At 42.7% G+C, this 17,743-nt stretch overlaps 1 protein-coding gene across 2 annotated transcripts in view; it reads left to right on the forward strand.

The window, feature by feature from the left end:
- The window catches only part of nectin3a (nectin cell adhesion molecule 3a), a 41,085-nt gene extending 27,445 nt beyond the window's left edge, over positions 1 to 13,640 (forward strand). For both annotated transcript variants that reach the window (XM_037774483.1, XM_037774482.1), the window contains exons 3-6: positions 3,273 to 3,572; positions 5,775 to 5,892; positions 7,237 to 7,388; positions 9,515 to 13,640. In XM_037774483.1, coding sequence (XP_037630411.1) covers positions 3,273 to 3,572; positions 5,775 to 5,892; positions 7,237 to 7,388; positions 9,515 to 10,170 — 1,226 coding nt within the window. In that variant the 3' untranslated portion in view covers positions 10,171 to 13,640. The remainder of the gene's footprint in view (positions 1 to 3,272; positions 3,573 to 5,774; positions 5,893 to 7,236; positions 7,389 to 9,514) is intronic.
- The last annotated feature ends 4,103 nt before the right edge of the window (positions 13,641 to 17,743 follow it).

Consider the following 17,743-nt stretch of genomic DNA (forward strand, 5'->3'; position numbering starts at 1 on the left):
ATCATAACATGTCAAACTGCAGCCCAACAGGCAACAACAGCTGTCAGTGTGTCAGTGTGCTGACTTGACTATGACTTGCCCCAAACTGCATGTGATTATCATAAAGTGGGCATGTCTGTAAAGGGGAGACTCGTGGGTACCCATAGAACCCATTTAAATTCACTGATCTGGAGGTCAGAGGTCAAGGGACCCCTTTGAAAATGGCTATGACAGTTCTTCCTCGTTTCTTTCTTAGTTTTTCTAGTTTCATATGATACCAGTATCTTCACTTAAATCCAACTACAATTTACAAATCTCAAGTTGTGTTAATGTGTTATAGAAGTAAGTGGCGTTAAAACTAATTATGTGTTAATGCGTTATCGGGTTAAATTTGACAGCCCTAATTGATAGGCATTTGAACTTTATCCTCCAACCATGAACTGCATTGTTTTTTGTTTAAAGTTGTCTGTTCAGTCACGTGCTTTTTCAAAAAAGAGACTTGCTCCCGCACACACTTTTCTCTGCTTTATTAGTCAACGTTTCGGTCAACAAGGACCTCCATCAGGACATGAAGAAGATCAAATGGTGGTGTGTGTTCTTTTAAACACCAAATCAATGTGATTGGATGATTGGAAGTGTCTGCCATCCCTATTGGTTGAGGAAGTGACATCATCACATATTCTTTGCATCATGAAAAAAACAGGAAGAGAAGAGAAGAAAAATACATGTCAAACAAAGAACATCAAACATACTAATAATCTTACCATAAATGATCACATTGCACATGATCATAAGTATATAAAGTTACACATTAAAAACACTGCTTGGTCAATTCACTAACAGCAATTCAAACAACCACATCAAAATGCCAAGCCATCATCATCATTACAATTAAGTAGAAGTTCTATATTTCACAGACATACACTCAAATTGAATTCATCATTGAGCCCAAAGTGGGTCCCAAAAGTTTGGAGCTCTGTTATCCAAAAGGCTTCTGGTTTAAGAAGAGCTTCCTTTAGATCACCTCCACGTCTAGACAAGAGCACTTGTTCAATCCCACAGTAGCTGAAAGCTGAGCTGACCGGTGCTCCGCCATACGGACTTGTAATGCTCTTGTTGTCATTCCAACATAAGCCTTAGCGCCGCTACATTTGATTAAATAGATGACTCCTGTTGTTGAGCATGTAATGACTCCACGTACTTTATACTTTTTTTCCAGTTAAAGGATGCGACAAGGTGTCACATTTAGTTGTGCAGTTACATGTGGCCAATAATACTGCTTCTTTTTTTGCTGAGTCATAAAATTGAGCAATCAGCCCTATAGAGAGATGGTTGAAGTTGCTTACTCACCAAAGCCAAACTCTGAGGCTTTTCTGTCGTCAGAAAAGTTTCATTTCTCCTTTCAGTGGATTCAAATAATGCTGAACTTCCCCCGCCCCCCCACAGCTTCTGAGAAGTATGTGTCATAAAGCTATATTTTGCTTGAATGTTGCTATATGTCCTATATTTTATCTTTTCTTGTTCTTTTATTTATCAGCTAATGAGGCCAGCCTTAGCTAAGGGCTCACTGGCAGATCATTTCATTGATCTTACCTGCTTGCCGTGTTTGCCTTCATTTACACAGTTAGTTATGGTTTTACTTCACTGGCTTTTTCTTTCTTTTAAGCACCAACTTTTTGCATCACAGCATCCAAAATCTAAAACAAAAATGATGTCTGTTTATTTCAGAACTGCCATAGATCATCATACCACAGTGACAATGCCAATCTATAGGTTTTCAATGCTAAATCTTACTGTAAAAATGTCCAGACGTGATGCATGACCATTGAACATCCAGTTAAATCCCCTTCTTCTAGGGGTTCCCACTGTGACGTCAGTGTTCGGTGTGCGATCAGTGCGTATGTGGGCGGGAAAGGGCCAATGCAGCCACTTTGCTGAAGGGAAATCGTTACCCTTTCCCCTAAAGCATTTCCACTCATCCAAAGCGTTCCCCTCCCTTCCTGACAGCAACTCCAAATTAACACGTCTCTCTGATTTAGTTATTGTGAAGCTTCGGCCAGCTCGCCTCTTAACATAGAGCAGCTACTGTTTCTAGTGGGAGGACTGTGAGGAGGGGCAGAGAGGAGGGAGTGAAGACTGTGAGGTGGAGGATTGAGAGCAGCGTCCCCGCCCCTGCACTGGGTACACGAGACGCCAGGTTATTTTTGGAAAAAGGGGTGCCGGGAGTTATTTGAATTTGTTGTTGGACCTCCAGCTAGACTGGGGAGGAGTGGGGTGGCAGATGTCTTAAAGGTGATGGCCTTGTCTTGTGGATTAGGCTGGCGTGTGCCCCCCATGTGTCTTTTAAAAGTGGAACAGCTGTTCTTTTAAGAGGGACAGAGAGGGAGGAGGTGGTTCACTGCAAGACAATGAAGAAGGAATTAACAAAAGAGGGAAATTCTACCAATTGTACTTTGAAGTGTAACCTGTGTAGCCAGTTTACTTCACTACACCTCCATTGTGTCCCCCCCCTCCCTCAGCAGACCAGTTTTTCTATTTCGCTTGTCCGTTTTCCTCTTTTGTCTTGCTGAACTTCCCCAAGTGTCATTTCTGACAGTTTGTGATTATTAAACAGGGCCCTGTGTGTTTTTTAGGCCAGTGCAGCATAAGATAAAGTGTTTTCCTGCTTTGCACAACAGGTAGAGCGTTTGGTTATTCTGGTCACGTCCCTCTTGCATGGATCTGTTTTGCCTCTGTTGAGAAAATCCTTGTTCCGTCGAAACCTGCAGTTATTGTCAGGAAGCCGGTATAACATTACCCCGGCTCTAAAGCGCTGAGAAGTGTACCGTAACTTAGCTCCTCATCTTCCAGTACAACATAGTCAAATACAAACACACCACAGTGTCGACTGTCAGTAACCTCTGACTTTGCAATATTAATGGTTTTGTGCATGTGCATACTTCAGGCTCTGCTAGAACCATACAGTAGGACTGATAGATGACCCACTATATGTTTGGAAAACAACAATAAAGACAGCTCAGTCTCCACTGAAATGCCTCCATATGATTGAATAGCATGGGTTCATCAATATTTAATGCATATATGTGAAATGGAAGAAGTCAATCTGCCCTCTCTGGCAGTTGAGTATACTAAGGCCACTTCCTTCTGTCCATATACTATATGATGGACATTATTTATTCATATACATACACAGAAAGATCAATATTCATTTTGTAATCTTTTCTCCATTCTGTCATTTCCTCTCCCGCCCCGCCCCCCCCCTTTCTCTCTCCTCTTCTCTCTCTTTAACACAGTGGAGCCAAAGGTCTATGTGTCCGCCGGCCCCACAGCTCTGCTGGATGGTGGGAATGAGTCACTGGTGGCCACCTGCATAGCGGAGCGCGGCCGTCCTGCTGCTGAGGTTTTCTGGGAGACGGAGCTGTACGGTCGAAGCGAGAAGCAAAGTCAGGATGAGCCCAATGGCACCACCACCGTGCACGTGCGCTACATGTGGCAACCGCAGAGCTACGCCCAGGGGAAGACGCTCACCTGTGTGGTGCGCCACCCGGCCCTGCAGACAGAGTTCCGCATACCCTACGTACTAAATGTTCAGTGTAAGTGCTAAACTATAAAACCTCCTGTTGTCTTTTCTCAAATCCAACAGAATAAGTCTGGTGGTATTTTATATTTTTCTTATTGTCAACAAATCTCATAGAAAGACCAAGACCAACAATGACTTGATCCTACTACAACTACTCAGTAAGGCCTGTGTAGCCAGAGCCTGATGTAGCTTCCTAACTGTAGTTTACGTTGAGTCAGTCCCGTATTCAGCGTCCTGAGTTCCACCTCAAAATATTCAAAGAGACACAAATGAAACCAAATTTTAGCCTGACTGGATTTGTGGCATCATCCTATCACCATCTTTTACAAATTGCATAAAATTGCTTCTCATCATGTTGCTTGCCACCTTCAATTGGGTTAAGCACTATGGCGGCTCAATTAAAGCATCAGTAGGCCAGATCGGAGCAAATATGATTTAAAAAAAGTTATTTTTATAAAACGGTCGCTATATCCTGACAGTAGTGCATGAGACAGGTAACCTGAAAAAAATCATGTTCCTCTGTGTCCTCCGGTGCTCCTAACGGCATCTGCAAGATTTCACAGACTGGAGGAAAACAAGCAGTAAGAGCTGATCTGAGGTCTGCTGTCCAGCTGCCGTCTCTGAGCAGCTGTCAATCACTCTGAACTCTGACCAAACGGTGAAACTAGGCAGCGCTGATCAAATATGAATCAATATTATGTAACGTTAATGTCTATTTCTCTCCTCAGATGTTCTCAGAATCATCTTGTAGTGTACTGTTTAACTGTAAAATGAGAACGTTTGTGACGCCGACGCCATTGTGAAATCTGTTGAAGGAACGCCAAGTTCTGGTCACATGACCGGAGCACAGCCAATAAGAACGCTCTCTCTCTCTGAAATGACCTGTGATTGGTCAAAGTCTCGCATCACGGGCTAGATGTTCTAAAGTCTGAAAACAGAGCCATGAGGAGGAGTAGAAGTCTAGTTTTCTCTCAGAACACTTGAATTACAATATGCTGAAAGGTTATTATGGGATTTTTGCCCAATGATGCCAAAAATATACTGACTACTGTTGCTTTAAGTGTGTAAGATTATGCAGTTTATTGAAATTTGAGTTGTTATTATCATCAGTAATATAAGTTGTTCCTGAAATCACCCAGATGAATAATCATGGTCATTATATCTAGCCAGGTAATGATTATTATAGCTCTAATTGTGCAGCCCTAACAGGTACAGTGTATCTTATCGATATTAACCCGTGCTAATAGCTTGATTTATGAATAGCCTGATCACTACCTTTCCCTCTTTTCCAATAAAGGGGCAATTTAAGAGTCATTTTAATGTTATAATCATTGATGCATACTTCCTTGGCGAGCAGCACTAAGGGTTAGACTGTGTTTGGACTGTGTGAGTGCCGGCTAATGAAGGTATTTTATGAAATATTGATCAGGCCTCAGCAGCAACACAAGTAGCAGGGGGCTGCTGGGGGCAGCGGATGGAGGCGCAGAGAAACCAAGGTTAATACAGGAAGAAAGAGGCTTTCCAGCTCAATAAATCATGTCAAATGCAGAGGCAAGGGATTTTAAGTGCAAAAGAAGCACAATTTCAACGTGGAGCTGCGTGAAAAGGGTCAGTGGACATGATGAGCCGAGGCATCTTCCTGGTTGCTGTAATGAGTTCCTCATTTTTGCTCCAGAGAAATCAAAACTGAAATATTGGATGCCTAAGTCCGTGTTTGCCATGTTTTATTACAGTGGCATGTGCCGGGCTTCATTTAGGCATCCTCCTGCTTTGTTTTTCTTTGTCATGGTGAGGCAGTAGAGTTTATTATTAGCTGCAGTACATCTACTGTCTGAGTGAGTCTGTCATTTTCTAACTTTCCACCAACCCAGGGTCATTTGTTTGTTCTCTTGGCTCTTGTTCACCAGCAGATCCTGTACCCTGCTACAGTCCCGCACAGCCTTTGTTTTTGTCATCGCTCACTACTGTGCTTATAATGCATGCATTGTTCCTTCTGCGAAAGCTCATTTGTCATCAGGCTGCTGGGATCACAGTGACTGATTATTGAGTCCTAGTCTCGTACCCGTTGTAATACAAATCAAATAAAATACATTTTGGTCAGCAAAAACTTACTGCTGTACGAGGTAAAGGAATAAAAAAATATGTATATAATATTATATATATACAGTATATATAAAAAAAACATTATGACCTTTTGCTTTATTTTGTTTTACAGTTGCTCCGATGGTATCGATAATGGGAGTTGACAAAAATTGGTATGTGGGTCAAGAGAATGTGAAGTTCACCTGTGGAGCCAAAGCCAACCCACCTGCCCGTCACTTCTCATGGATCAGGTCAGTATCCACAAAAATTGGCCCCCTGTTGAAAACTTTGTGCAGATTTAAACTTCTCATCAGAAATACATGGACACATTTTTTCTCGAACTCTCAGTAGCTGAGTGTTCCTCTAAGGGTCGGATTATGCAGGATTAGGAAAACTGCCCCTTGCACTTTAGCTACACACCGGGTCACTGGGATGATGCTACAACCTCATTCAGGGTCTGCGTCCCTCCAACGGTCTCAGGTACCGCTTGGTGTTGTTTTCTTCCCCTGAAAGTCCACCTTTCACGATGTCAAAACAGGCTGACACACATTCTGCCAAAGTTTCTTCTCCGTTCAGAAATCAGAGGACACGACTGTTTACATAACTATATCCTGTGCAGTAGTATTGGAGAGCAGACGTCCTCGTCAACTCATAAACTTGGGAAAAAGGTTTGTTATTTATCTTCAGGTTGTCAGCAGCTAATGTTAAATCACTACATGATCTGGACCAGTGAAAAAGCCATTACAGAATGTAAATAACAAAAGCCAGGCGTAAATTGTTTGCACGTTTTAGCCAGGACAAGTTGATAGCTTATCATGTGTTCAGATCAAATCTCACTCACACACTTAACTGAGATATAATGAAACTTGCCGGAGTTTCCCACTGGTGTTTAGTGATCATGAGTTCTACATTTGTGTATGTTTGTTGTAACAGTTTAGTGACAAACAGGCAAAAGGAACATGTTTGTTGAGTAACTAATGTCAGTCTAAGATCACCTGCTGTTTGTTCCAGTAGCGTAGAACTAAACTCGGTTTAAACAAACTTAAATTAAGCAGCGAAGCGAAGAAGCTTCTGTCTATAAATTACCTCCTGCATGACGCCTGGAGCCTGGACACTGGAGCTGTCGAATGCGCCGCTGCACCCATCGGGAAGACTCCCTGCTATAAATAAAAGATTCCAAATGGTTCATGCATCAGAGCAACACTGGCCTATTGGCAGCTCTTTGTCATCATCTTGCTTTGAAAACAAGAAATATGATCTCATTTGAACTGACAGAACCAGTAAAGTCTAGACAGACAAGCTCTTTATTTTCTTTTTTCTTTCTTTCTTTTTTTCTTATGTTCATGTCGAAAGCTTGCCCTCAACTGGTAGAAGTGCAGTCAGCTCAAATTATGGCAGTCATGTGATCATATAATATTTGCAACAGGCCTACGAATGGTACACAAGCAGCAGAACCGTGACATCACTGCAAGTCATGCAGAGTTTTTTCAATTCTACTTTGAAACATGCAGTAATAACATAATGCACTTCTTTGACTTTCTGCATATGATGTAGTGAACACTGTGAGATTTCTGTAATGTTTCATTTCTGCACAGGTTGGATGGATTGATGCCCGACGGTGTTGACATATCAAACAATAGCTTTGCATTCACTCGTCCGTTGGAGCGCAATGACTCTGGAGTGTACCGCTGTGAAGTGATAAACGACGTCGCTCTCCGCAGTCAAGATGTAAACCTCTGGGTGCAAGGTACGTTTGGAATTTTCACTCAGTTTCTTGAAGTGCTATTGGATGGGTTTTTAACTATCTGCTTATTTAAAGAAATTTCCTTTAACACCTGAGGTTAAAATAGCAGTTGACATTCATCGTGCCTCTCTGATGTCAGATTAGCCTCTCAGTGCGATCAGCCCTCAGTTCAACACTTCTAGCCGAGCTAAGCCTCCATATAAATGTCCCTGCCCAGATCCACTTTCACACATTCCTGGCAACAGAGGAGCACGGAGTGCAGATAAAGAGTATCAGTCCCAAATGTTTCCAGTGTTGTGGTTTTGGCAACATTAGATTTGTCAGATAAGGAAGAGGGTGTTTACCCCTGCTGGTTCAGCAAAGTACATACCCATGTAGCCCTTCTCTTTGTTTGGTTTAAGGTCAGGTTTCACAGCGGGGCATAATGAATTGTGTTCACAGTTTTGAAGTACACAGAAGTATGTGTGTGTACTCCATAGGATTTGTTATTCAGCAGTATATTGTACTCTTAAAGCTGTTCTGAATGAAATGTGATTTCACCCATTAAAACTGAGAGAGGGGACTTCCCCTCATCAACGGAAGGGGTTTCCCTGCATTTGGATTACTAAAAACTGCTGTTGATTCATTGACATAAATCAGAAAACTCACAGGGTACCAAAGTACTCCCGTCTGCTTCCTGTCTCTCCACGGTTTGCTACTTCATTATTGTAAAGTCGGGGCGTGGATCCTGAGAACTCTGCATCTCGCTTTGTTTTCATTTCTCCTCTGCTCCGTTTAATCCTTTTCCAAACAAAGCAACTTCTGCTTTTGGACGCGTCCTCCGCTAACACACACCATCCTTTTGGTTTCTCACTGTCGAGAGGAAGGAGCTGGAGAAGCCCCAAAAAGGGGCTGTCAGGCTCCATCTGTGTACAGGCCTGCTTTGGAGTCCTGCTCCAAACGAAAGCACAGCTGACATCCTGTCCAGGACGGGCTCGCACTGAGCAATTATCTTGCTTCTCTTGTCAAATATTAAGACTCGGGCATGCGGCCTCTCACTTCCATCCCCTGTGGAGATAGCCAGGTCGAGCTCAGTTCTATGCCCTCCCCCTCCGAGGCTGTTCGGTGTGACTGGTTCACATTCCCAGTTGTCTGTGCAGCCTTGTGGTTTTTGGCTGCTTGTCTCTCAGATGATCAGCTACATGGTTGCAGATGCTCGTAACCCTCCGTGAGTTTAAAATGTGGCGCTACAGGGTGGGATTGATAGCGACTGACGAAGGAGACAGTTTATCAGTTCGCTGACCTTGATCCGTCTCCATTATCCTCTGTCATGCTTTTACTTTACCCCCTCCCTTCATGCTCACACACAGTATATAATTGCAGGTAATTAGACTCTTACTCAGTTACACAAATTGTGGAAATCATTACAGCTCTACAGGGAATCCGGTTTTGATAACTGGTACCTAAAAACCTCCTGGAGATGCAGACCTCTATTAGTGCGAGTTGCATTGCTTTGTAGTCGGGCCTTTGATGTGCCTGTGCAGAGATCAACGAGTGGTATCAGGCTGCTCTTAGCCCCAGAGGCTGGAGGTCAAAATGGAGACACTTATCCTGACCTTGAGCTCCACACAGCCCTTCCCTCTCCGACTCTGGCTGCTATCACAAACGCCGGCCACCGGAGGACAAATCAGATGCAGGAACCTCACATCGATCACACAGCGTTTCATCTTCTCACATGACTTCCCCACAGCAGGGCCAATCACGCTCACTCAGATGCTCATGAGTGCATGTCCTCTGTCCTCCTATCCCTCTCTGTCTTTCTCTCATGCACACACACACACACACACACACACACACACACACACACACAATGACATTTAGCACTTAACCTCTTTCTGCCCCTCTCATTTCCTCCTTTTTGCTCTACAGCACAGCTTTCAGCAGATTCTTTCGTCTCAGGAGAGGCATGTCTCTGTTCCAACACTGCACCGTGTTGCTATAAATTAATCTAAAAAACATTCACACTTGCTTTGCCAGTCGTTACAGAACATAAAGTCGAGGCCTTTTTCCACTTTATTTTTATGACTCCTCACACCATCTGCTGTCCTTCCTCTCTGTTTAAATCTTTTCATCACATGTTCGCTCTGCAGATCCTCCCCCCACCACGGCCGCCCCCAGCACCACCGCATCCCTGCTCCACGGCACCTCCGGAACCGGCACCGCTGTGGACCAGCGGAGAGCCCAGTTCACCTCCCCGACCCTGGCCTCCTTAACCGACAGCAGCCTGGGTACTATAGTCGGCGGGGCTGTAGGTGGAGTTTTATTCCTCCTTCTCTTGCTGATCCTTGGCGGGGCCTGCTTCATGCGACAGCGCAGGACCTTCAGAGGAGACTACTACACCAAACAGTACCTGGGACCCTCCGACATGCAGAAGGAGTCTCAGCTGGACGTGCTGCAGCCGCATGAGCTGCAGGAGGTCTACGGGGACAAGACGAGCAAAGGCAGCCAGGAGCTGAAACCCAAACTGGGTGGAGACATCATTTACCCCGACTACACCCCTGACCACAAGGATAGGGATGACTGGGCTGACAGGGGGGAAGCCCACAGGGGCCTCAAGGAGGGAAACTACTACCCAGATCACTACAACACCCAAAACATGCACCCCTGCGGGCCTCCTGTGCACAGCCCCATAGGGAACAACGGCTCCCCCTACCTCCCGGAGGACTGCTACGACAATGGTACAGACAGCGACTATGTGTCCCACATGGACGGATCTGTGATCTCACGCAGGGAGTGGTATGTTTGAGGAGAGGAGCGAAGGAACAAACAGACAAATTCAACGACTGACTGAGAATGATTGAACAGTGACAGATATAAATATCGTTAAAGGTGTCATTTCAGTAAAAGGATGAATCCAGTTTCTCAGCCTAGTCTCACAATGAGCTCTTTGAACAATAATGCTCTGCCTTGATTGTAACCACTGACCTTAAGGACGTGTATGTGGATTGTATTACACTTCTGTAGCATTTCAAGGAGCTACAAATAAGCTGGAACGCCTCGGTGATATTATCTTAAGAGGCTTTGGCATACAGTGAAGTTTCAACTGTTGTGAATGAGGTTTTGTATTCTGCTTGTTTGTGTTTGCACCTGTCTTTAGCGCAGGTCACAGGTCACAGGTCACAGGTCGGGTGTTCAGACCCTTGTTAGTGAAGTATTTATATCCCCGACAGACTGAGCTCTGCTTCCCTAAAACCTCACAACTTCTGTGGCATTTTCAAAGTGGTCTTTTGATTGCTTACAGCGTTTTCATACTGTTGAAATGTTTATCATGGCTTCAACCAGTATTTAAAGCAAATTATATTGCATGAGTTTTTTAAAAGCAAACGGTATCATCAAGTTAAAGGGAATGTTTGTTAGTCACATGATTAAAAGGGAGAATTACACAGGCATTGTTCTGAGGGAGAAGCAAACTGACTGACGCTAGTATATTACAAAGAATAACCCTTTTAAACCTCGCGTTAAGTTCTTCAGTGGCTTTTGTGAAGTCACGGTATCTTCTGTAAATTATTCATGAAATGGCGAGCCTGTCACCTGACAGAGAGAGAGGTCACTCCCTGTGGAAGCTTCAGTTCAGCTAATTTATTTTACAGATGTCTCTGTTCTTAAGTTGTAGTATTTAAGATTTCAGTCCTGGTTGATTAGGCGACACCTGTGGTTTAATACTGCAGCAAACACTCTTTGAGCAGCTACTTCACAAGAGGAGCATCTGGGGAATCTTGTACAAAATTAAGAAAAATGGTCCGCTGACAAAAAAAAAGTAGAAATTTACACTTGTCTTGTTTTGTAGGCGCCTTTTTGATGAACGATCCTGGTAAACGCTAGCTGCAGTGACAAATACTTTCCATTTCCTGTGGGTGCTTCACAATAAAAGCCGCCCTGCGCTGGATTACATGCATGCATTGTTTCCTCTGAATCCCTCTAAAACCATATAGAGAGAATTACTGCAACATAAATGGTGCTAAAATTGAGTTTAATTTCATGAAAAGCTTAAGAATTCTAACTTTAACCAAATACCTTATTATTATTGTTGAAATGTGTTAATCCAGTCACTTTCTAGCAGTGAAAAAGCACAACTCCGTTATTACAGTTGTCAGTGAAGTTCAAAGGAAGCCTCCCAGGCTTCGGCCCTCTCCACTTAGCCATGATAACAGGCTGCATCGCTGTCTTTCCCATTCTCCCTCCTCTATATCCTCTGATTTCTGTCTGCACACAAACACCAATTGGTCATTATAGTTTTTATTTTAAACGTGGGATCAAAGCAATGAGTTATAAATACCAGATGTGACTATCACAGCTGTCATCATCTGACGTTATGTGGCTCCATAAACCACCAACAGTTTCACTGCTCCCACTCGACGCTCCGCGGCCGTTCCTAACGGTGAATAAGCAAAGCAGAGTGCAGAAAAAGGAGCACAACCTAAGCATAAACTGATCCTTCAGCTTTAGTTTGGATGTGTTTGAAGTAGGATCGCGCGAATACCTCACAGCAGAGTTGGAAACATTGTGTGCGGCTGACATCACTACTGATCACAGAACAGGCTATAATGTTGGGGTTTGGCTCCTCGGCAGCTCCTCTGAGGATATACAGCGATCATGGAAACTAGAAATTGAATCCACGACTGAAAAAAGTTGCTTTAAGAACCATCTAGGTTGGAGCTGTCTGTGTAATGCCTCCCAAAGGGATATAGATTCTTTTTTTCTTTTCCTACAAACAACAAACCCAGTGACGTTCAGTTGAAACAAAAGAGTTGACATCATGAATGATCTCATAGCTTGATTTGACCTTCCACTTTTCCACTTAGTGCTTTGCTGTGTCCTCAGGAATGATACTCGGATCAAAGTGGCCTCACATGAAAGGGAAAACAGAACCCTTTTTGGAAAGATCTCCGTTTTAGAAGAAGGAACCATATATGTGTATTACAGTCAGGTCGGGGGGGGGAGGTATATTTTGAGGTCTCCTTTCTTATTGGGGTTTTATAGATTGTGGGTGCTCTTTTTTTGATTTGAACCCTTCTCCACCCACGTGTTCCCATGCCAGGGCTTTGGTGGAAAGGTTCAGATGTCTGAGAATAAACTACTTTAATCTCGCTCTCACTCTCATCGTCGCACACACGCACCCATCCGCTGCACATCTGCCCCTGCAGCCCACATTCAGAGAGCAGCCCTCGCCTCAGACCTTCAGCTTTTTAATTAACTTTTCTTTTTTTTTATCTCTCATCGCACTTGGCCACTAAAGTGCTCATATATAGCACATCCGTGTCTGCATGCACACATTCTTATACATATTGCTGATTCATAGCTGTCAACTTGTTTCTCATTTGGTAAAGGCGCTCCACACAAACTGCTGTCTCTGCTCTAAACATGATCCTTCAGTCTGTGTTCCTCTCTGAAGACTGTCTGACTAAAGCAGAGTGAGCTGAAGTCATGAATGTTTTTGTAAAGTTCTTTCTCCTTTTGGATCGCTCACCAACTGGTTGCATGTAAATTAAGTTATTCGCTACCTACTACGTTCATTATTTCTCATCACCAATGTTTATCTACATGTACATAATGCTAATAGGTTAGCGTAGGATTAGCGGTTTGATTTATATGCTCGTGTACAGTTTGTTCTGGACTCCCCTACTGAATAGTTGGTGCCTTAGACGGGCTGAGCAATGCACAGAAACTTTGAAAAATGACAAGCATTAATATAAAGGATATTAATATCATTAAAGAGGAGGACTGCCTGGTCCGTTAATATGTCTTCCGTCTTGATATTTAAGATTTGCTGTTATCAAAACATCAGAATAGACATAAGGATGATTGTCATGCCTTATACACTTGGAAAGGACACATGTAACACGTTAGTTACTCAGACAACTAGAGCAAGTTTCACTGGGAATTTAGGAAAGCCAGATTCATAGAAGATATTATTGTCCTGTAAATATGCTGGCTGTTTTTTTTATTATTATTGAAAAAAAAAATTGTATTTTTTGTATGAGGTCTGTACTTCTCAGAGTATTAGTTTATCTTACGTGCGTTCGAGGAGCTCATGATAACGTAGAGGGCAAGTCTGTTTTCACTGCATTTTATATTTGTTCTCCAGAGTTTCTGACCAATTCTTTAGTATGTTGTTGTTTGAATGATTGATGTCTCACAGGAATCACAGATGAGAGAGCGATAGATTGTATTTTGTTCCTTTGTTTGCAATAAAAGGCCATCATTGTTGCACTCAAATGTGTCCTGGGATTCTGCTTTCAGAGAGGAGATTTGTATTTTCCTTTATGAAGTGTTTATTGATGAATACTGTGTTAATGCTGTATAATACTTAGATTGCCCATCCAGTGAGAGCTTTACAGATAGATACAGGGGAGCACTAAATTACAAAAGCAATTAACAAAATAGTACAGAACCTCTGCAAGAAATACCTATTTGATGAATGTCATTATTTTTAGTTTCACTTCTTTTTTAGGTCGTAGTTTTAAGAGAATATCTTGCTCACTGTCAGTCTGTTGGTGAGTCATGTTCCTCTTTTACGTTTCCTGTTACCACATTACATCATTTTGCAATAATTGCAAAGTATTTAATGTTATTGAGACTGAAATGTCATTCTTGACCTTGGAAACAGTAGTTGACAAAACAGTCTCACTACAAGGTCCCTTTAATGCTGTAGCAGTTCTGGAGCTTTCGATCATATCCTACAATCTTTTTCAGCAGATGGACTTTTCCCAGTGATGGATTTGTAGGTGCTTAAATGTCAGAGTATACAGACGTAGGCAAAGTTGTTGGTAACGTTCCGTTAAAGAGAGAAAAACCCACAATGGTCACTGAAATAACTTGAAACTGACAAAAGTAATAATAAATAAAAATTTACTGAAAATGAACTAATGAAAATCAGATATTGTTTTTGAATTGTGGTTCAACAGAATCATTTTAAAAAACAAACTAATGAAACTGGCCAGGACAAAAATGATGGTACCCCTAGAAAAGATGTAAAATAATGTGACCATAGGGACATATTAAACTAAGGTGTGTCCTGTAATTAGCATCACAGGTATCTTCAAACTTGTAATCAGTCAGTCTGCCTATTTAAAGGGTGAAAAGTAGTCACTGTGCTGTTTGGCATCATGGTGTGTACCACACTGAACATGGACCACAGAAAGCTAAGGAGAGAGTTGTCTCAGGAGATTAGAAAGAACATTATAGACCTTCATGTTAAAGGTAAAGGCTATAAGACCATCTCCAAGCAGCTTGATGTTCCTGTGACTACAGCTGCACATATTATTCAGAAGTTTAAGGTTCATGGGACTGTAGCCTACCTCCCTGGACGTGGCTGCAAGGGGAAAATTGATGACATATTGAAGAGACGGATAATACGAATGGTAACCAAAGAGCCCAGAACAACTTCCAAAGAGATTAGAGGTGAACTCCAAGGTCAAGGTACATCAGTGTCAGATCGCACCATCCGTCACTGTTTGAGCCAAAGTGGACTTAATGGAAGACGACCCAGGAGGACACCAAATCATAAAAAAGCGAGACTGGAATTTTCCAAAATGCATATTGACAAGCCACAAAGCTTCTGGGAGAATGTCCTTTAGACAGATGAGACAAAACTGGAGCTTTTTGGCAAGTCACATCAGCTCTATGTTCACAGACAAAGAGATGAAGCATCCAAAGAAAAGAACACTGTACCTAATGTGAAACATGGAGGAGGCTCGGTTATGTTATGGGGCTGCTTTGTTGCATCTGGCACAGGGTGTCTTGAATCTGTGCAGGGTGCAATGAAATCTCAAGACTATCAAGGCATTCTGGAGCGAAATGTGCTGCCCAGTGTCAGAAAGCTTGGTCTCAGTTGCAGGTCATGGGTCCTCAAACAGGATAATGACCCAAAACACAGCTAAAAACACCCAAGAATGGCTAAGAACAAAACATTGGACTATTCTGAAGTGGCCTTCTATGAGCCCTGATCTAAATCCTATTGAACATCTGTGGAAGGAGCTGAAACATGCAGTCTGGAGAAGGCACCCTTCAAACCTGAGACAGCTGGAGCAGTTTGCTCACGAGGAGTGGGCCAACATACCTGTCAACAGGTGCAGAAGTCTCATTGAGAGTTACAGAAATCACTTGATTGCAGTGATTGCCTCAAAAGGTTGTGCAACAAAATATTAAGTTAATGTTACCATCATTTTTGTCTAGGCCAGTTTCATTAGTTTGTTTTTTAAATGATTCTGCTGAACCATAATTCAAAAACAATATCTGATTTTCATTAGTTAATTTTCAGTGAATTTTTTATTTATTATTACTTTTGTCAGTTTCAAGTTATTTCAGTGACCATTGTGGGTTTTTCTCTCTTTAACGGAACGTTACCAACAACTTTGCCTACGTCTGTATCTCAATGGACAGCTACTAAATGGACTCAACTGTTTTGTCATCTGCTGGGTCAAAGATCAAGAATGAACTTTCAGTCGCCACTTTTAAGCAGCAACGTGGACGAGAAGTCCTTCAAACGTGCTAGAAAACAAAAAGGTAACATCAGCAATTCCCATGAGAACTGGGCACACTGAGGAAGATCATATGAACGGCCACTAATGGACCCGGAGCTCAGATTGTTCTGTCAAAAAAAGATTTTAAAGTCAGGATAATAACGGCAGCTACACAAGGGATGAAACCATTAGTGTAATAATCCATCAGTTGTTTGACAAAAACATCTTAACTCAACTTCCATTTGCTAGATTTCTTCCAAAGCTTTCAGCCATATCTCGTGAGTGGAATTTTGGCATTTTGCCTTTTTAGGATAGCAGAAATACAGACAGGAAACACAGGAGCTAGGGGGGTATGACATGTAGCAAAGGTCTGTGGTCGGAGTTGAACTGGGGATAACCAACTGATATTGATCAGTGTCTCTTCTTTGCATTTGTATTGTGGATTCTTCTTCTATTTTGACATTAGTTTGTCCTGGTTTGTGCTAGTTGTGTTTGGTCTCAGGTCTCCCTTAGATTGGCCTCTGAAGTTGATTGCCCTGATTTGTCCCAGTTGGTATAAATACCAGTGACTGCTGTATTTTATCCTGAAGAAGGCAGTTTGCTGAAACATTGATCTTAATTATATTTAATTAAGATATTTATTTATTATGAAATAAATGAATTGGAGTTCTGAGTGTGAGGCTTTCCCACTCTGGTTTGGATGTTTGTGTTTTCTCTTAGTTTTTTATTAACCAGGCCACCCGTGGAGTTTTTTGTCAAACTACTACTTACGGGGCCGAGAAGGAACCTTCAAGCTCATATCTAGCAACTATTTTGATTAATGATAAACGATTTGTCAGTTATCATGCAGATGGGAAGTGTGAGATAGATAGATGGATAGATCGATGGGGCTTTTTCTCCCCCAAAGTTGTGCAAGTTGTACAATGTTTCAGTGTTTTAGGCCAGTGGCCATCAGTCTCTGTCACCTTCAGCCTCCTCCACTGTCCACACCTGTGATAGTAACTAACTGACCCATCTCACACAGCTCTCCATCCTGTCTAACTCAGCACCCTCTTCATCACCGGTTCACAGAGTGAAGCAAGTCACACCTGCATCGACCGGACGGCTGCTGACCACCCACAGCTCCCTCCTGTCACCCATCAGTCCTCAGAGAGTCCGATGTGTCTCCTTGAATATTATGAATTTATCACACTGAAATTATGCCCTCAAGACATTTACAAAGGAATTTACAATGGCATCCCTAATCCAAGCCCTCCCACTCTAAGTGGCCGTGTTTAATCCCCAGTGTTAACCTGGCTTTGGAGGTGACACGAACGCTATCAATGTGTGTTGTTTAGCAAAGTGACAGTCGCCCCCTCTGGTCCAGATTAAGAGCAGGAGGAGAAACCAGATACTTAATCCTCTGTGGCATGTTGGACAGAAATCTCCCTTCTTGGACTTCACTTTCATCACTTGGGCGTCCACGTCGCCCGGCCCAAAAGCACTCCCTCTATTATCCTGGTGTTGCCTGACTGGGATAACCCCGGCCTAATCCATCACTGCTACCATCTGCATGTTTGTGCAGGCAGTGTGGGTAAATAACGCCATGTTGGTGGGCTCTGGTTACCGCTCTTTTTTCCTTTCTTAAGTTTTTGGCAGATAGCTGCGAGGGGCATTTTTTCACACTTAATGAATCCGTCAGCAAATGTGTTTAGTTTTGTTACCTCGTAAAACAGCAGCGGGTCCTTTCAGCATTCTTTGAGACCCCACCCAACGATGTTAAAGTCAAGACAGGTTTCTGCATCAAACTTTAACCTTTACAAACTATTCTTGTAAAAATGTTCCTGCCAGTGTTGTTTTCTTTTGTTACCTTTCATG

This window comes from Sebastes umbrosus, chromosome 7, assembly GCF_015220745.1.
Source record: "Sebastes umbrosus isolate fSebUmb1 chromosome 7, fSebUmb1.pri, whole genome shotgun sequence".
Classification (NCBI taxonomy): Eukaryota; Metazoa; Chordata; class Actinopteri; order Perciformes; family Sebastidae; genus Sebastes; species Sebastes umbrosus.